This window comes from Choloepus didactylus, chromosome 6 (assembly GCF_015220235.1).
Source record: "Choloepus didactylus isolate mChoDid1 chromosome 6, mChoDid1.pri, whole genome shotgun sequence".
In the NCBI taxonomy this organism is placed as follows: Eukaryota; Metazoa; Chordata; class Mammalia; order Pilosa; family Megalonychidae; genus Choloepus; species Choloepus didactylus.
In genome coordinates this window covers 76,683,004-76,704,143 of record NC_051312.1, presented here as the reverse complement: position 1 = coordinate 76,704,143, position 21,140 = coordinate 76,683,004, and the positions used below count along the sequence as shown (strand labels likewise).

The window sequence follows — 21,140 nt, the reverse complement described above, 5'->3', positions numbered from 1 at the left end:
TATGTATTAATCACAGTTTTAATCTCACATTTTTTTAAAAAGTTTCTTTGATGTTTGTCTTCCCATCTTAATTGCATGTTCCATAAGGTCAAGGATAATATACTAATTTTACTACTGAATCACCAGTTTTTGGTACATATTGGACATCCAATAAATATTTGTTGAAAAATTAATAAACATTAAAAATTCATTTTTAGAATTTGTTCATTGGCCACTGAAACATGTACTACGGTTGCTCCTCCTCCAAATGCTAGAAAGGGAAGAGAAAGAGGATGGAGGAAGGAAGAATGGCAGAGAAGTCACATAAACATTATTACTCTCAAACTACCTTTCGATGCTATCCCAAGTAAGTATGGGAAGTATCAGGGATTTATATTATATACTAAACAAAGAGAAGGTTATCAAGGGGAACAATAAATAGCTCTTCTTTTATGTCCATTGTATCTACTTCTCTATAATTACTTTAAGAATATGGGTCATTTCCATAGAGCAAAGTGTACAAGGAATGTTCCATCCTCATCAAAAAAAAAATGAAAAATCTCAAGTTATATATATGGCAAGAGAAAAGGAAGGTCAGCATTTTAAATATGTCTTGTGGACAAATGGAAGCACATGTGTGTGGGCAACATGCTAGGTACAAAGAAAACAATAATGAACAAGTCAGATATCTTACTGCTTTCAGGGAGAAACATGCAATCACAAGTTTGTTTCATAAGGACTGTGTGAAAATAAGTTCAGAGGTCTTTGTAAGAAAATTTAACCACCTAGGAGAAATTTTATCCCAAGGCACGGACTTCACTTCAATTCTCATTCCAGAAAGTCTGAATTATGAGACAATAATCAGACTTTCTCTCCTTATCTGAACGTGGTGTTAACAGCCTTCCCAACCAATAGCCATCCCCAACCAACTGCTATGGTTTTCATTAATATTCTCCACTTGGTCCAGACAAGAATTCATGGGTTCCCTTCCTCATGGCTGAAAACTGTTCCTAGGTCAAGGTCAGAGTCATTCCTGAGAACCAGACCCATTATAATCCAGTAAGGGAAGTGGAAAAGATGACTGTCATGCTATGCCAACCTCTAAACTGACGTAACACTGAGTTCTGTCCCTTTGTTCTTAAACCCTCCCGTGTGCAGGAAAAGATGGAGCTGCAATAAAGATCTTTCTCCAATTATGGGAGTACAGAACCTGCATGAATTTTTGCACCCAGGGATCGCTCCAAAACTCACACCTGTCAGAAAGTGAATCTTTCACTTTACACCAGGAAGAGGAAGCGTTGGGGGAATCATTTTCCTACATCAACAGCAGGGACTGAAGCGGTCCCTAGATGCAGCCAGGAATTCTCTAGAGTGATTAACACAAGCCCAGCCTAGAACTTCTTTACAGGGACCAACCCAGCCATAGCCCAGAATTTACCTGGGGTGCAGACACAGCCCCAAGGTAAAGGTGTTTTTGAGAATGTAACACAGGCTCCACAGCTATGTGGAACAAGACAACCCGGCCCACAGAGTCTTTGGAATGACCCACATGGACACAGCCCAGGGCTTCTCTGGGATGACTTGCACCGATAAAGACATAATTTAGGATTCCTCTGGCATCACTCATTCAGCCCTAAGCTAAGGTTTCCCTGAGGTGACTGATGAAGGCCAGAGATTCTCTGGAATGTGATTCAGGCAAGTGTCACTCACAGAAGGTGAGTAAAGGGTGAGATCAGGGAACAGGCTTGAAATTCCTGGAAAGAGGATGATGGGTCATCCCCAAAAAAGTGTCTGCCTTGACACATTTCTGAGAGATAAGAGAGGAGATAAAGAGTCTCAAATAAAGAACGTGGAGTTTTACAGGGCTTGACAAATAAGAGATGCTGCGAAAGGACAGAAAGGAATGATAATAATATATGTATTGTACTTCAGAATGTTTGAAGTGCACATATATTGGCTCATTTCCTTCTCACAACCACCCAGAAAGGTGGGTAGGACATTTATTATTATTATCAACATTCTCCAGTTGAGAAAACCACAACTCAGAAAAAGTCATGCCACTAGCTCGATGTCTCAAAGGTAAAAAATAATAAACAGGACTTTAAGAACTATGACTCTGAAGTCTGGTGCTCTTGACATTTTAATTATGTGGCCTCAGACTATTACGTATGTGGTTGTTTCACAAAATTTCTTATGTTAGCTAGTTCTTCCTGCTGACAGAGATGAGCTGAGCAGGCAACTTCAACCTCGTCTACATTTTCCTGTGACTTAATCCACCTGACCCTTCCAACTAAGGATCCCTCTCTTCCTTTCTTGAGCGCTACATGCACAACCACACTTATCACAGGCTTTGTGCTTTCCTATCCCAGCAGTAGAACAGTAACTGAATTATGCTGCATCGATAAGACCTTTTCAACATAGCTACACTCACAGTTACAGGAAAGTCAATTCTCCAAATATTCCCAGCAAATTCCCCTCTACCTAGTAGGGGAAAGAAGAAATAACAAATTAGAAAGAGAACAGAATGATGAGAAATATGAAAGAGAAAAAGATGGGATGATTGAACAGAGGAAGGAAATATAAAGGAGAGGGGGAAGATGGATTTATGACTCCGGGAAGGAGGCAGATGAAAAGTTTTCTAATATGGGACTTGAACGGTGTGAATCATCTGATCTAGTTATTATAGTAAGGCCTTTCCACTTTTTATCATTTGGAAATTGTACTGGAGTGTTTTTAGGTAAACGTTCTGTTAAATATGCTTGATATCAGAAGGAATAACTGGTTTTTCACTATCAGAACAGAAAACGTCAGGTGGTATATGAGAGGAGCATAGAGAGAAGCAGTCGGCATTCTCATTATCAGATTCCTCAGTAGAGATTTTATCCTGTGATACAACTGTCATGGCTTTTGGTTACTCTTCATTGGATTGCTCTCTACCTGTGAAACACTGCTTTGGCTAAAGTTTTTGGAACTATTGAAACTGTTCTAATGACAATAATAATAATAATGATAATGACAGTAAGAAATCACGTTTGTATAGCACTTTTTCTTTCTATACTCATTTCCGTATCTTTCACCAGACAATAATTTAGAACACTCTTAAAAGGATTTTTACAAACACTTAAACAAATAATTGTGATTCATTATCATTAGGAATTTCATGACAATTAACCCCAATAACTTTTTGAGACAAATATTACTATATTGGGCCAATTTATTAAAATAAATGTTAATTAGTAATTATACAAACATTTTGTTGTTGCTTACTAGGTGCCAGGTAATGTAATGGAGATACAATGATGAATAAGACTTGGTTTGGGTCCTCAAGAAGTGCATACTTTGCAGGAGAGGCCGTATATATATAACTAATTATGATACAAAGCCACTGTTAAAATAAGGGCTTTTAAATGCTACAAGGAACACAAGGGAAAGAGTAATTAACTTCACCCAGTGGGTGATGGTGGGTGGGGGGGAGTTGGTTCACAAAAGGCTTTCAAGGAGGTTGACATTAGATCTTGATTAAGGAATGAGTGTCTCTATGGTTTATCTGCTTTTCACTAAGGCATTAGATGAACTCTTTCAGGAGATTATTATTGCTACACTAAAGAGATGTGCTCCAGATGACAGTACATATAACTGTGTTAATTTATATTCAACCCATGTCTGAAATGATTCAAGGTCATTGATAGTAAAAAATAGATGGCTTTGTAATAGGATGAACAAATTTGCCCAGGAAGTATAGATTTGGGATTTGGCTTAAGTTATGTGCTTCAAGGTTTGGGTCTGTCCTAGAAAACATTTTGATTAAATATTGGAGAGTAGAGGACCTTCATGGCACACTGAGTGATGAAAACCTATTATACTAAAGCTTTAATGCTATCTTTTCAGGCTACACAGAAAATAGCAAAAACTTTAAGTAAAATAACACATCTTCAAAGTGGAAACCTAACGCATCACCTATTTAATAAAAAATCAACAACATCACTCAGAGATCTTACCTGACCAAAGGCTCAACTACAGATTCAAAAGGGTCATCAAACTCCAGGGAAAATAATTAAAACTTAGGCTACACTAATTTCAAAGCATTTAGAGGGCCAGGGGAAGACAGGGAAACTTCACAAAGAAGTTAATGTTTCAACTCAGACTAGGAAGTTAAGCAGAAATTAGATAGTTGCAGGTATTTGTTTTTAAAGGTATAGAACTGAATAGGCAAATCCGAGGAAGTGTGAGAGAACATTATGTATGAAAGGATCAGCAAAGTATTCTAGTGTGACTGGAACATTGTTGTATAGGAGATTTGAAGCTGGACAAATAAAATAAGCAGAGAGCAGGGAAAAGGACCCTGTTAAAGAGTTTGTACTTGATCCCAGGGGCAACAGGAAGTGATTGAAAGGTGGTAAGCATGTAAATGGCTTATTCAGAGTTGCTGTCAGAAAGATTTCTCCAAAATGGTGAATGGTTTGAAGGGAATAAACTAGGAGCAGGTTCCTACAATATTCCAGATCAGAGAAAATAAGAGTCAGAAATTAAAGACAGTGGTGGTAGGTGAGGAGAAGGTGAGACTGAATCAATATTTAGGAGGCAGAATTATCAAATTTGGGGGGTGGCTTAAAGCATTATATCCCAGTTTCTGGATTCAACAACTGGGTGGTGCCATTTACTGAAATATGGTAGACACAAGGAAGAGGCTTGAAGTAAAGGAAGATGAGTGCAATTTATAACTCATCACTCTTTAAATCTGAATAATAAATGAGGCTGTATGATATTCTTTTGCGTGTAAATTCCTTATGAATGGGGATCACTGTGCGTAAATTATCTCTTTATAGAGAACATATTTCTATAGAGAAAATATTTACATATTTATCTGATTATCATATTTTCTTTGTTATTTATTCAATAACAATTTACACAGCATCTACCTTGCTAGACACTGGGATAAAAATCAAATGACACAATTTCCACTCTCAAGAATATACCATCGAGTATGACACAGAGGCATAATTTAATGGTTATTTTAATATAAGGATTATAAATTAGTATTCCAGATCTCCAGTGTTGCTAATATACTGAAATTCCTTGCTTATCTTTAGAAATTGTTTTCTTTTTGGCTCTCTTACTACCACCCTATCACAAATACCCCTGCTTGCCCTCACCTGTGGGCTGGGACTGAGAGAGAGGAAGGAACTGCTGCCTGATGGTAAATCCTTGCCCTGGAGTCAGGCTGCCCAGGGTGCATATCCTGAAGCCAACTCTTGCTAGCTGCCTAACCTTGGGGAAAGTGCTCAACTGCTCTGTGCCTTGATGTGTTGACTGTAAAATGGGGATAATAGCACCTGTATCTTCAGGTTGCTGTGAGAATTAAAAAGATACATGGCAAATACTTAGAATACTGTCTGGCACTCATTTAGTGCTCAATAAATGTTAGTTTTTACTATGAATATAGCTGATAAAGATACTTTCATAGAAGAAATGATTTCTTGTTTGAGTTTTTAAAAATGAATAGTTGTCAGCAACTTTAACAATTTCCTCCTTTCTTTGCTCTTTATCTCCCTCCTTATTTCATCACCCTGACTTCTCCTTCAGTACCTGCTCAGACTTCTGCTCAAATATCACCCTCTCAGTGAAGCCTTCCCAGACACTCCCCACACCCCAAATGCCTACCTCCTCTGCTGCCTTGTTCTTTTCCATTACTCCATCTAACAAACTGTATGTTTGACTGACTGACCTTTATTTTTTCATCTGTCCTCCCTACTAAGTGAGCCTCTGAGGGCAGAGATTTGTGTTTTGTTTACTGATGTATCACCCCGGTATCTACAACAGTGCCTAGCACATAGATGATGATCAATATTTATTTTATTGAGTTTGTGATTCTTTTGTCTTAGAGATTGAATAGCAGGGGCTACAGAAACTTTGGGCAATTGTTTGTATAAGAAGCAGTCTTTATGATAAGGCAGTTCTAGTGCTATATTGTAATGACAGTAACAATTAGCATTTATTGATAATTTACAATGTGCTAGACACTATGCTAAATGCTTTGGATTTGTTCTTCCATTTAATTTTATAGTTATCAGAAAGAACATCAGGGTCCCAAATTTTGAAACTGAATTATTGATGGAATGATGAAACTTTCTGTTTCTTTTTCAGAGTATTTAACCTTATTGGTCACACTTGCATATTTAAGTTCGACTTTATTAACATGTAAAACTTCAGCTCTGAATTTCTTAAGAGTCAAGAGTGTGTCCTACACAAGTGAACCAAAAGAAGCTAATCAAGGATTTTATGCTTAACATATCTAGATTCTATTTTTCTGATACTATCTTGAGTCTGTTTCCTTTGCCTAATCACATATGGCCACATGGAGAACAGTTGGACCTGGGATAAAGATAAAACTCATGTTCTATATGGTGTGTTTTCCTGTTTAGACTTCAGTTTTATGAATTTGGAAACGGTGTTTACTTCAACATACAGAAATCTTCCTGAGAATGGGCTTCTCAAGATTGGGGCACATTCAGGTCTCCTCCTCAAGAAATATTTTGTTGTTGTTGTTCATTTTCCTTGAGTTTTTTCCTTCCCACCCTTTCATTTTGCAGAAGGGAGACTCTGCCAGACCTCACCACCTTTCACTGTGCATCAAACCTCTCTCTTCAGAAATGCTTGGGTCTGGCTTCTTTTTTAGTACACTGAGGGTTAAAGAGCAGTAGGGTAGGAGATGAAAGTGAATATGTAACTGTGACCATTTCCTATAGAGCAAGTCCTATAAATACAAGTCAGACCATATATATGATGTGTCTTAATTCAGTAATAAAAAAAGTATTCTTCAAAATAATCTGTGAGTCATATGGTTAGATTTGTTGTTTTTTGTGTTTTTACATTTTGGAGAATACAGTTCTTTGATCATCAACAACTAGAATAAGAAAAGTGAAGAATGGGACTGTGGAGACAACCTTTCTAAGGTATAATACAGATTAAAATACCCCATGGAAACTTCTACCTTCCTGGGGTTTGAAAGTCCAGTGAAATCCTGGGCAGAAGAATGCCATGGGGAAACTGGACAATTGTCTATGAGTTTGTTCTTGTGAGCTTCTCAGCCCTGTGGCCTGAACTACAGGCTCTCCTGTTTCTCCTTTTTTTGACCATTTACCTGGTTACCCTAACGGGCAATGTCCTCATCATCCTGGTCACCACAGCTGACTCTGCCCTTCAGAGTCCGATGTACTTCTTCCTCAGAAACTTGTCCTTCCTGGAGATAGGTTTCAACTTGGTTATTGTGCCCAAGCTGCTGGGGACCCTGATTATGCATGACACAGCCATCTCCTTCCTTGACTGTGCTGCTCAGATGTGTTTCTCCTTCTTCTGTGGGGCTGCTGAGTGCTGCCTCCTGGCCACCATGGCATATGACCGCTATGTAGCCATCTGCAACCCTCTGCGCAACACAGTCATCATGGGCTGCAGAGCCTGTGCCCAGCTGGCAGCTGCCTCTTGGTTCTCAGGGATTCCAGTTGCCACTGTACAAACCACATGGATTTTCAGCTTCCCATTTTGTGGCTCCCACATGGTGAACCACTTCTTCTGTGACATCCCCCCTGTCATTGCACTGGTCTGTTCTGATACTTCTCTGTTTGAATTGGAAAGTCTGACAGCTACAGTCTTATTCATCCTCTTCCCTTTCTTGCTGATCCTGGGGTCCTATGTCCGTATCCTCTCCACTATCTTTATGATGCCTTCAGCCGAGGGGAAACAAAAGGCCTTCTCCACATGTTCCTCCCACCTCCTGGCTGTGTCCCTCTTCTACAGCACTGCCATCCTCATGTACTTCCGGCCCCGGTCCAGCACCTCTCCTGAAAGCAAGAAGTTGCTGTCACTCTCCTACACAGTGGTGACACCCATGTTGAATCCCATCATCTACAGCTTAAGGAATGATGAAGTAAAGGCTGCACGGAGGAGGGTTGTACACAAGATCCTGGACCCTGAGAAATTATAACAGTCTTAGATGGAAAGTACAGGGTAGAGTGCAAGGACTAAAGGGAATAAAAATGAATTCCAAAATGAGTTTTTGGTTCTACTCTTTCCAGCTTCCACAGTGTATCCAATTCATTTTTCATGCCCCAACATGCATGTCAAGTAGTCATCTCAAATTTAATTTGTCCTAAAAGAGATCCATAAAACTTGCTCATATTCCCCTCTTCCATTTATCAGCAAATAATATCGCCATTCATTCAGTAGCTCAATCAAAACTCTAGGAGCCATCCTCATTTATCTGCTATCCCTCATCCCTCACATTCAACTTAACAGCAAGCCTATCAAATTATTTCCAAAATATACACTATATCCAACTTTTCTCCATCTCTACTGCTAATATCCTGGACAAGTGACAATGGTTCCTTACCTTGATTATTGTAGTAGCCTCCTGGCAGATTTCCTATTTCTTACTCACTGCCCTAAGATCCATTTTCCACAGAGGATCCTGAGTAGACTTTTCAATATGTCAGCAGATCATGTTGCTCCCTTGCTCAAAAACTTTCCAAAGCCTCCCATAACAGTTAGAATAAATTCTGAAACCTTTACTAGATCTACATGCCCAACATGTGCTAGCCCCTATCCATTGTCCCAACCTTATTTGAAATCACCTTGCCCCTCTATCACATTGATAGAGTCAAATGTTTTTCAACTGTGGCTCAGAATCACCTGAAGAACTTTAAAGAAATTCTTAATGTCAGCACTTATATTCCAGCCATCACCCACAAAACAGCCACACAGCTATAAAATATTAACAAAACACACAAAATAGGTGTTTTAAATCTTTAGAGATGAATAACACCATTCTGGGGGAGAAAGGTGGGAGGGAAGGACACTCTGTCTTTTGTTTTCCGTGAGCACATCTGCCAATTCTCTAATAGGGGAAAAGTGAGTCTTAGGATAAAGTGGCAGCCTCGCTGGAATAAGAAGATGCAAATCAGAAGTTGAGGTTGCAGAGCATGTTGGAATTGAGGGTAAAAATAATAAAGATGAGGGATCCACAGAGAATTAAGTCCAAAATCTGTATGCAATATCATTATGAGTTGTTTGCCAAATCCTAACCAGTTTATGCATAAGGAAAGACTCTAAGAAACTCAAAAGAAAGTAGCACATGAGAGGTTAAGATGGGAAATTTTGAGTTTTACAAATGTTACTAAAATGAAAAGTTTAAAAAAATCTGAGATAAGCATTTAGTAATTGAATGTTGCTAGAGGTTGGATTTCAATGCTTGTAGACAATCCCAGGCTCTCAGTTGAGATCCAGAAGGGCAATAATTTATGAATAAGTGTAGAATACTTACCAAGATCAATGATATTCTAGGCCATAATACTAGTCTCAATAAATATAAAAGGACTCAAGTCATAAAATATATTACATAACCATATGGAATTAAATTAGAAACAAATAGAAAAATCTCCACAAAATCCCCAAATTTTTGGAAGTAAAATAACACATTTCTAAATAACCCATTGGTAAATAAGAATTTAAATAGGAAATTAGAAAGTATGTTGAGCTGAATTAAAGTGAAAACAGAAGATGTCAGAGTTTGTGGAATGACACTAGCATTGAAAAGAAAAAAGATTTCAAATCAATGACCTCAGCTTACACCTAAAGAAACTAGAAAAAATAAGAACAAATTAATCAGAAGAAAGGAATTAATTAACAATGTGGAACTCAATGAAATAAAATCAGAAAACCAATAGAGAAAACAATGAATCAAATAACTGGTTCTGTGAGAAGTGCAGTAGAATTGATAAACCTGGAGCCAAACTGAACAGGAATGTAAGAAAGAAGACACAGATGACCAATATCAAGAGTGAGAGAAATTACCTGATTGTAGATTCTTTAGCTGTGAATAATAATAAGGGAATACTGAGTACATGGTTGAACCCTGAACTTGGCTTTTGATTAGCAAATTCAGATCACTGGGTCTGGCTCTGAGGTACTGTTTCAAACATCCCTGGACAACGGTGGCAGCAGACATTGTTTCAACCCCACTCTGACGGGATGGAAGTGCTGGAGGTTTAAAGACGAGGTGCCTCTCTGGGGCTGCAGTGAATAGTTTGCTGAAGGGTGCCATATCCTGGGCAGATAAAGAAAGCAGAGTTTAGCGGAGCCATCAAAAAGGCTCCTGGCTTCTTTTCTGACACTTTCCCCAGGGCTCTTTGGAGCTGGTCTGTGGCCTCTTAGTGGGTCTCTGTCTCTGTTTTGGCAGATAAATACTGACTTGCAAAAGTCTTATTCAGGGTGAACTTCCTCCCAGAATTTGCCCTCTAAGAAGAAATAACAATCAAAAATATTTATGCACTAAACCAATAATACATGACGCAAACACTAGCAAAAGTGAAGGGAGAAATAGACGTCTCTACAATAATAGATGGAGACAATCAATACATCACTTTCATCAATAGAAAGCATATCTTGACCGAAGATCAATAAAGAAACAGAGAACTTGAATAAAACGATTTAAAAAAAAACAAAACTAGACCTAACAGATAAATTCAGAACATTGCATCCCAAAACAGCAAGATATACATTCTTCTTAAGTGCTCATGGATCATTCTCCAGGAGAGGCCAAAGGTTATGTCAGAAAACAAGTCTCAAGAATTTAAGTAGATTGAAATTGTTCATCAGATGTATTAGTATAGGCATACATTTGCTTTAATATGCACATAGAGTTTACTCTGCTGTGCTGATTTGAAAGTATTATGTCCCCCAAAATACCATTATCTTTGATGTAATCTTGTGGGGGAAGACATATCAGTGTTGATTAGATTGTAATTCTTTGAGTGATTCCATGGAGATGCGACCCACCCAACTGTGGGTGATGACTCTGATTGGACAGTTTCCATGGAGGTGTGACCCCACCCATTCAGGGTGGGTCTGAATTAGTTCACTGGAGCACTATATAAGTTCAGACAGAAGGAGTGAGCTTGCTGCAGGCAAGAGGGACACTTTGAAGAATGCACAGAAGCTGGGAGAGTAGCTGCAGATGAGAGACAGTCTGAAGATGGCCGTTGAAAGCAGATTCTTGCTCCAGAGAAGCTAAGAGAGGACAAACACTCCCAGAACAAATAAGAGTGACATTTTTGAGGAACTGCAGCCTAGAGAGGAATGTGCTGGGAGAAAGCCATTTTGAAATGCAACCTAAGAGTGCCTTCCCAGCTAACAGAGGTTTTCTAGACACCATTGGCCATTCTCCAGTGAAGGCACCCGATTTCTGATATATTATCTTGGACACTTTGTGACTTTAAGACTGTGACTGTGTAACCAAATAATCCCCCTTTTATAAAAGCCAATCCATCTCTGGTATTTTGTATTCTGGCAGCATTAGCAAACTAGAACATCTGCTCCCTCGGGAACCAGGACCCAGGACCCACAGTGGGAGTGTGCGCTGAAACCACACCAAGCTGGAGAGGGGAGAGGGATGGAGGAAGAGCCAGCAAAGTCAGAGGTTTTCCTACCATTTTTAAATTGCCTTTTTCTTTATTCAGCACGTGCCCAGTTACTACAACCCTTTAACTGTTTTCTGGAGCACTGAGAAAGATGGTTCTGCCAGTTTGTGCTTGTTGTTGAAAAATCTGGTGGGGGAATGGAACCCTGAAGCATCTCACTCCACCATCTTGAGGACATCTCTCCAAACCAATTCACTTGTACCCCTTTCTCTCCCCATCTCTCTAATACTTGATATGGAATAATTTTAATATATTTCTTCATATCATGACAATTGAAATTAATGGGATAGTAAGCAGAATGGAAGGTTATTTCATTTCAAATATCTGTCCCATTTATTAAAAGTGTAGTAAGTGTACATGATAAAAATTAACTCAAAAAATAATATAAAATAAAAAGATTTCCCTCTCATTGCTGACCTCTGGTCTCCCACTTCCCTGTTCCAAAGGCAATAAATATAATCAATTTCTTTGTTTTGCTCACTTCTGTTGCTCAGGACCTAGAACAGTGCCTGACATACAGCAATCACTCAATATATTCTTGCTGATACAAAGAATGATTTTTGGCTCTATGACAGGTTATATTAACATAATATAAATAAGATATATTAATATATAAGTTGTAATATATTAACATCAGTATTAATGTATCCCTTCTCAACACACCAGCCCTATAAAACAAGCATTATTATCTTTGGCTAGGCAATATGCAAACCAAAACTACACAGTTGAACAAACAAAAATGATAAAAATCACAAGTCAGTAGTTTCAGAACTGGGATTAAATTTAGATCAGTTACACTCCAAATCTTTTGTGCTTTTCCCTATACAATGTAACATCCTCAAATATGGTTTAATTTTTGAACTTCATTCTGTTGGAACCTTACATTGATCAGGGCCCCAAAGAACAGAAGATTCAAGAAATGTCAGTTTCCCGTGAGGAAGGGAAGGAAGAGGCACCAACGTGGGCCCAGGAATACCTAGGGGAAAATATAAGTGCCAGCCCTGTGACTGGTCCTGAGGACAATGGAGGCACACCCAGGAATAAATCTCCTACTACAGTTAGGACCTGGAGCAAGGCCAACCTATACAGTGAGCTCACCGCGTCTGCAACAGAGAAGGCAGCAGTGGGAGGCCACAGCTCCAGGCATTAATGGGTCACCCAGGACAGGAAGAATGACTTCCCTTGTCCCTCTTCTGGCTCTTCTGACAACAGAGCCAGGGCTCTTCAACTACTCAGGGCACACACAAAGCACAGGGTGACAAGCAGAGCTGAGAAAGGCACATCTCCCTGCTGGGCTCAGGTAAGACTCCTCACCAAGGGTCAGATCAGCCAGGGGCCCCTCCAGGTTCACTGGCTCAACTGGACAAGGATTGGGCACCATGTAGCAGGACAACTAATTCTATCCCTACATCCACACTGGGAAAATCTCTCCAGTTCTTCTCTTCACTGGGCCTCAGTTGACCCTGCCTGTGTCACAGGGTAACTTAGATTACCCAGGTTTTTTCCTGTAAAGTTTTCTGGGTCACAAAACTTTTCAGCCCTTGTCCCCCACCAGGTCATATATCTTCTTTCAGGACTTGATTTTCCACTAAGTAACTTGGGGAAAACTTGCCTCACTGTAACATTTGTAGGGCAGAGGACATCAAGGGACACGACCTCTCTGGGGCAACACTATTGGTGTGGAAGGCCTACGACAGCAGGGCCTATTCCTGATGATGGTAAGTCACAAGATTGGCAAAGGGATGTTTCTGTGGAAGTTCTGGAGGGCCTGAAAGGAGTCCGAAGGCCACCACTTCAGTGTCATCTCTTCTTCCCCTATAGTTCCAGATGTTCTGTGGGAAACGCAGCAGGCCCTTTCATCTCCCCTCCCTCCTCCTTCCACTTCATTCTCCACCAGCACCACACTCCAACATCTGTCATGAAAAGGAGCTTCTAGTGTAAGTGATTTCAGTAGAAGAATCTGGTAGATATGGGATCTGACTGACAATCCTGACTGAAAGAAAAACCGAATACCAGTGGCCAATGAACACTCCAGGAAAAAAGATCTTTGTAAAATTTATGTATTTATTCGTCCAGTCATTCATACAAAAATACATATTAACAGCTCATTCTGGAAAGGCAGTTTGCTAAATATGACGGTTCCTACTCTGACGGAAAGTACAACATAGCATGAGAAATTAAGGTGTAAACAGACAGTCAATATACACTGAAAAATGAAAATATTTTTTAAAGGGTGCAGAGAAACCGAAAAGGTAACTAACCCTATCGAGAGGTATCACAGGTGGAACAGAGCTGAGTTTTGAAGATGAGAAGGAAGACTTCAGCCAGTGGAGGATGGGGCATGTGTAGGCAGACCTGATACCATGTGCAATGGTTTAGAGTGGGGCCAGCAAACTACACCCTAAGGGCCAAATCCATCCCATAATCTGTTTTTTTAGGTCCTAAAGCTAAAAAAAAAAAAAAAAAAAAAAAAAGATTTTTCCATTTTCTTAAATGGTTAATAAATTCAAAACAATAATATTTCATAGCACCTGAAAATTTTAGGAAGTTCAAATTTCAGTGTCCATAAAATTTTACTGGAACTCAGTAACACTCATTTGTTTAGGTAAAGTATATATTTGTATACCTACTTGCATATTTTTATATGTATACTGCATATATCAGGTATGAGATATATATATATATTTGTTTAGATACATTGAGTAGTTGCAACACAGATAGCATGATACACAAAACCATATTTACTGTCTGACCTTTCATGGAAAAAGTTTACTTACTCCTGGTATAGAATAACAAAAGGAAGCTTTGCGCTGGAAGAGAGTAAAGTATATGGATAGTGAGAAGACCAAAGTTGAGACCTAAGGAATAGGCTGTATTCATATTGTATGCCTTTCTGAATTCCCACATTACTTTTATTATATTTTTTCTGATTATACTTTTGAGTGGAGGCTCTCCCTTTTAACACCCATGTAAACAAGTTGACAAATTACTGAACCACTCTAACCTTCAGTTCATTCATCAGTAACATGGGGAAGATTAATAATGACATCTACATCAGACAGTTGTGGGAAGAAAATTAAAACAAAAGAAAAACACATGACATAATGCTAATATGTATTCAGTAAATGTTACCAAGACATAGTCAACATTTTCATTGTCAATGCTTTATTGCTGTTAAATTAAAAATGCAGTTCATTGTTCAACATTTAGAAAATCATAAAAGTATAATTGGGAAATAATCCCCTGTGTCTTTATAACTCTAGAAGGTAATTATTGCAAAAATTTTACTTAGCCTTTAAATCCTCTTTTTCCTGGGCACTTATTAATGAAGTTGGAATTCTACATGTGCACATATGTATTCTTGTTTTATTTTCATTTACTATTATATGGTGAGTATTATTCTGTAGCACTAAATGTTCTTCAAAAATGACATATATTATATTTCCTTAAATATTTCCTTAAATGGCTGCATCATAATTTACCTAGTCATTTATGGATTCATGGATTTTTCCAATTTGTCACTGTAGTGATATGGCCCTGAACACACTTATATGTAAAATCATTATCTTCATATCTGCGTATCACTAGAAAATTGTCAATTGCATTTTCAAAATCACACATGTATTAATGTAATGATACTCATATTTTTAAAATTGTAATTTTATGTTTGGGGCTATTGCCCACTTCTTATTCCTAATATTGGATATTTTTGTGATCTCCATTTATTTCTTCAACAGATTTGCCAGCACTTGGCCTCTATTTTAAAATATTTTAAAAGGACAACTTAATTTGTTTACCAATTTACAATTTTTAATATAATTTCTGCTTTTAGTTCTATTTCTGCCATTCTTTGTCTCTTTGAATCTAAGTTGATTTGAAAACCAAATTAATTTATTTTCATTATTTTTATATGATAATAATAAAAGTCTCAAATCTCCCCTCCAAATTTTAGAAACGTAAACCTACTATGTTTTATCATTTTGTTTTGCCAGCAGAAATCTATTGCTCTTCTGAATTCTTGTTTTTTCTTGTAAGTAGCCTCGAAGGTTTTGGGGTGTGATTTGTGTGGTTTTGCTTTTTCATTTTACTTGTTTCCAGTCTGAATGCTTAAAGGAATTTTCTCTACCCTCAAAATTAAAAGAAAAATAACACAAAGATAAACCCTTATTTGTGTGAATATATTTCCACTTATTTTGTAGTGTACTAAGGAATGCGCTCATCTTCCTCAACATCACGGATGGTTATTATTTTCCTTATTTCTCATCCCTCTGCTTTGATCTTTCAACCTGGAATTCCTAATACATTCCTTTATTTTTAATTCCTGAATTTAAAAATTTCCCTTATCATTTTGATCTCTTCATAATTTTCCCAATGCAGCTATAAATTCTCAAAAATTTCCTTATTCTGTTTGTTTCAGTAACAGCACCATTTTTCAGTCTTTTCCTTTGGAAATCACATTTTTATTTTCAGAAATTTTATCTGACCACAGATTTATGATGTTCATGACTGCCTCTTTGATAGTCAATCTTTTACTTTAATTTTGTTGAGAGTATAGATTAAGGATGTTTACATGTTTCTTGTATTTCTTCCAAATTTTTTTCAGAAAGGGACATCTTCTTTGTTACCTTGGATATGAACGGTTAATTTAAATTGTTGTGTTCATATCTCATGTGACTTTACCCTGCTTACTTATTCTGAAATTCAGAGGACTTGGGGGTATTTTATAATAAAAATTAGTTTCTAATCATTATACTGTGTTTAGTATATCATTTATTCTTTTTTTAAAAACTTTTTTGATTTTGTGTATGTATGTGCATGTGTGAGATTGAGCAAATACAAATATAGTTTGCAAAAGTCCCCAAACAATTTTTTATTAAAATTGTAGCCTTTGCTTCATGTACTTTGTAGTTCTGTCTTTTCAGTGCTGAAGGGAAGTCCAAGGTCAGTGTGAGTAAGCATTATTTTTAAGAACTGATATTTTTCCTGCATGGATGCTGTGATGTTTTAAATATTCTTGAAAATCAAATTGTTCACCAGAGCCTGACTGGTTGTTTGCCTTTCTTCACTGGTTTTTCCTGCTGCTTCATGAGTTCTTGTTATTGTCTAATTCTTTTTACTCAGCCGGTAAAGTATTCATTTTCTTCCTTACTACTTATTATTTATACTCCATTTGTTTGGTTTTCTTCTTCAGGAATATTAATTATTTGTTAGTTTGACTTCTGTTTTCTGTTTTCCAATTTTTTCTTATTTTCATCTATATAGCATTTTCTGTACCTTCTGTGAGAGCACCTCAAGCTTGTCAATATAATTTTTCTATTTTAGGCAGGGTCAAGTCTAGACTTTATTTCTTCCAGTTAAGATTTTATTTCTAGTATTGTAACTTTTTATTATAATAGTCTCATAGTCGTATATAATTCCCTATTAGTTTGTGCCTACCTCTTAGAACAAATTCTTTTTCATCTCTGCGGCCTAGAAAATGATCAGATACTTCATTAGGTGTTCTTTCTCCTAATATGATGCCCAACTAATTTTCTTGTTCTGTACATTTCTTCTATTGTGACTTTCATCATGATATATTATAATTGATTGCTTAAATACCTCCTCCTTTAGATTCTAAACTCCAGTGACCAATCAGATAATTGCATCACCTGGACCTCAATGGAAGTTGTAAAATATTGTATTTTCTTCATATAATTTAAGATTCTTCCTCATATTTCATTTTAATTGCATATTCTTGAATATTTTCTTTTGAATCTTCACTGTAATGCTGCTCAGATGTTTATAGCATTTTTGCTTGAATCGATTTTATTCTCAATTGACTCATTCCTGAAAGATAAGTAGGTGGACACTTCTTCTACACACTCACTCACTGCTTAGTCCTAGTACAATACTCCTCTAAAATCTTAATTTTGAGACCCCAGGGGTATGCTGGGTCTTACCAACTAATTGTCAATAATATCTTTGCTGGATTGAGGGGGAAGTTTCCATGCCTGTTATCTGGTAATCTGACTATGTAAGAAGGAATGATTATTATATAATTTGAAGTAGTCAATATTTCTTACATTAAGAGAAAAACCATTTGCATTGAAACTGCCACACAAATTAATATTGTTTCTATGCTTCTTTCTCCTACTATGCATCACCTCAAAACAAAAAATTACACAAAACACTTTTTCCACTGCAGATCAACTCAAATTGTTTTGGAATTTTAATCCTTATAATATACAGAAAATTAAGTATTAATTTTGGTAGGAGACAGAGAAGATGAAACTCTTGATATTTGAAGTAAGGGGAGATATAATGGGTATGAATGGAAATTTCCAACTGTTTTCCATCTGGGAGTACTCGATGGACTCTGGACTCTACACTCCAGACTCCTTAACCCCACTACAAAGGCTTTAGGTGTGCAGCAGAAAGTGAGTAGTTGTGGATACGACCGGATTTGTTTTAGCCAATAGGGTAACAAAGTGGAAAATGGATCATAAAAAAGGAGTATGAGTAGGGGAGGATCAGCTACTGGTATAGCCTCTCAACTGTTCTCCTTGAATCCAGGCATACTGCTTTGCACACTCCCTAGCTCTAATATCACCCCACTTTTTCTCTCATGTCAGAGTAATCTCTATACATGCAATAACTAGCCATGTCATTCCCCTGATCCAAATTTTGGGTGGCTCCTCTTCACCCATATAATAAAGTCCAACAGCCTATCATGGCATACAAGACCATTAATTCTGTATAATGTGGAACAGATTGACCACATGCTTGCTCCCCTTTAACCTGGTGTAAATTCTGTTCTTTTCTGCATCTGATAATGATTTTCTTTTTTCTTATTGAATTTTGATTTTTCTTGAAATAGTTCTCTAAGTCACATTCAATTCCCTTATTGTTTGTTTATTTAGTTATTTTCTCTATTTGAGAAGTTATGGGTTTATAAAGTAATCATGCATAAAATGCAGGATTCCCGTATACCACCCCATTATTAACACCTTGCATTGGTATGGGACATTTGTTACAACTCATGATAGCATATTTTAGTAATTGTAGCATTAACTATAGTCCAAGAGTTAACCTAGGGTTCACTGTTTCTATAGAGTACTTTCATGGAAGTTTTTGTAATTTTTATTCTGTTATCATATGTACAATCTAACATTTCCCATTTTAATCATATTCAGATATATATATATATACACGTATCTATTTCAGGGCTGTTAACTGCAATCACAATGTTGTGCTACCATCATCACCATCCATTACCAAAACACTTCCATCATTCCGTATAGGAACCCTGTACATTAAATTTTAACTTCCCATTCCCTATCCCTACCCTGTCCCTTAGTGACCTTTATTCTAGATTCTGACTCTATGAGTTTGCTTATTTTAATTATTTCATATGAGTGAGATCAAACACCATTTGTCCCTTTGTGTCCAGGTTTGTGCCATTCCTTTTACAGCTGATCAATTCCTTTTTCATTTATCCCAGCATCTCATTCCATTCTATTTCCACCTCATCTCACCATTTCCTGTGAAAATTGAAAGTTCAAGAATACCAAGATAAAAAAGGAGATGCATCTTGATCATCGGTTGCAAACTAGAAACTAATTTTACAAAAGGAGGATCCAGTGGAGCCTAAGGAATCTCCTGAATATCTTTATGTAACTATTGTTGCTTCTCTTGGTTCTCCTTTCCTCTATCTTTTAATGTGATTTTGTAGCAATTCCAATCTTGATCCCCTTATGCAATAAGATCTAGTCCTCAAAGGAGAGTAGGACAGTCAGGTGAAGCATAGTCTTGGACTTTGGAGCCACAGAGATGTACCTGGAATTCTGGATCTGCTATTAAATTGCTGCATGTCCTTGGCCAAGTTCCTTAATTTCTCTAAGCCCTGTCTACTCATTTATAAAATAGGGATATATATACACGCATATATATATATGTCTATATTTATATATATATAAAGCCATGCATAACATGGGTGAATAAAAGTATTTGGCATACACTTGGTCTTTAACACGTAGCTTACTCCCTTATATCCCAATTTCTAACTAGGCATTAAAGATTCACAAAGACCAGAAAATTTATTACATGCATTATTCTGCATTTTAATTATAAATGTGTTTTAAAGTTTTGTTAATTCATATGTATATGTTCTTTAATGAGATTATAAACTTTTGGCCATGATTCCCAAAATTTTAGTATTTTCAGGAAATTCACTGCCTTCAAAATATCTTTGGTGGCCCCATCAGGGAATGAAAAGCTCACATTTCTGACTTTACGAAGGTTTTCTGTACATGTTAATGTGCAAATAGAGAAATACCAGTTCCTCCAGAAGTTGATCCAGGCCAATCTCAGGGCTTAGGCTTTGTAAATTCCTCATTATGTCTTTAATCAAAATCTTCCAACTGAGATTTTGATCTTGCCTCTTTCCTTGACACTGTGAAGATGTCTGAACAACAAATTCACAATCTAACTCCACCAATTAAAAATCTCTCTCCAGGTCCACATGCAGCAGGGAATTTGTGCCTATTCCTATGGCTGGAGGAAACTGGACGAGAGTAAGTGAGTTTATCCTCATGAGCTTCTCTTCCCTACCTACTGAAATACAGTCCTTACTCTTCTTGACATTTCTCATCATTTACCTGGTCACTCTCATGGGAAACAGCCTCATCATTCTGGTTACATTGGCTGACCCCATGCTGCACAGTCCCATGTATTTCTTCCTTAGGAACTTGTCCTTCTTAGAGATTGGCTTCAATCTAGTCACTGTGCCCAAGATGCTGGGAACCCTGCTTGCCCGGGAAACAACCATCTCATTCCTTGGATGTGCTACTCAGATGTATTTCTTCTTTTTCTTTGGGGCTGCAGAATGCTTCCTCCTGGCCACCATGGCATATGACCGCTTTGTAGCCATCTGCAATCCCCTGCACTACCCAGTTATCATGGACCATAGGACCTGTGCCAAACTGGCTGCAGCCTCCTGGTTTCCAGGCTTTCCACTAGCTACTGTGCAGACCACGTGGCTCTTCAGCTTCCCATTCTGTAGCACCAACAAGGTGAACCACTTCTTCTGTGACAGCCCCCCTGTGCTGAGGCTGGTCTGTGCAGACACAGCACAGTTTGAGATCTATGCCATCATCGGAACCATTCTTGTTGTCATGACACCCTGCTTGTTGATCCTATGTTCCTACGCTCACATTGCTGCTGCCATCCTCAAGATTCCCTCAGCTAAAGGGAAGCAAAAAGCCTTCTCTACGTGCTCTTCCCACCTCCTTGTTGTCTCCCTTTTCTATGTATCTTTAAGCCTCACATACTTCCGGCCTAAATCCAATAATTCTCCTGAGAGCAAGAAGCTTCTATCATTGTCCTACACTGTTGTGACTCCCATGTTGAACCCCATCATCTACAGCCTGAGAAATAATGAGGTGAAGCATGCTCTCTGCCGGATCTTCCGTAAGACCTTAGGTCTCAGAAACTGCATCCTATAGACATAAAGATTGTGTATGGTTAGAATACCTTGAATGGGGAGAAGAGCCAGTTTCATATTGGGATTTCTCTCTGCCTCTTCCCACATTTCCATTGGAGGAAATCTGAATGTTAAAATAGCTATTGCAAAATTTAGTGGTAAGAAAAGATCAAAGAGGTAGTTTAGCCCTATCACTGCCACCTCCCAAACTTGTCTGCCTGCCCATGTAA

General features: G+C 37.8%; 2 protein-coding genes and 1 pseudogene across 2 annotated transcripts; 2 read left to right on the top strand and 1 right to left on the bottom strand.

The window, feature by feature from the left end:
- Positions 1-21,140, bottom strand: part of LOC119536993 — a 299,931-nt pseudogene that overhangs the window by 116,750 nt on the left and 162,041 nt on the right.
- On the top strand, positions 7,013-7,960 carry LOC119537614 (olfactory receptor 10A4-like). The gene has a single exon (XM_037840149.1). It carries the CDS (start codon positions 7,013-7,015, stop codon positions 7,958-7,960), a length of 948 nt encoding a protein of 315 aa, XP_037696077.1.
- Positions 19,970-20,932, top strand: LOC119536990 (olfactory receptor 10A2-like). The gene has a single exon (XM_037839629.1). The coding sequence runs from the start codon at positions 19,979-19,981 to the stop codon at positions 20,930-20,932; it is 954 nt and encodes a 317-aa protein (XP_037695557.1). The 5' UTR covers positions 19,970-19,978.

Excerpts from the sequence above, each read along its gene's own strand:
- LOC119537614 (XM_037840149.1), top strand. The coding sequence starts at position 7,013 with ATGCCATGGGGAAACTGGACAATTGTCTATGAGTTTGTTCTTGTGAGC.
- LOC119536990 (XM_037839629.1), top strand. The coding sequence starts at position 19,979 with ATGGCTGGAGGAAACTGGACGAGAGTAAGTGAGTTTATCCTCATGAGC.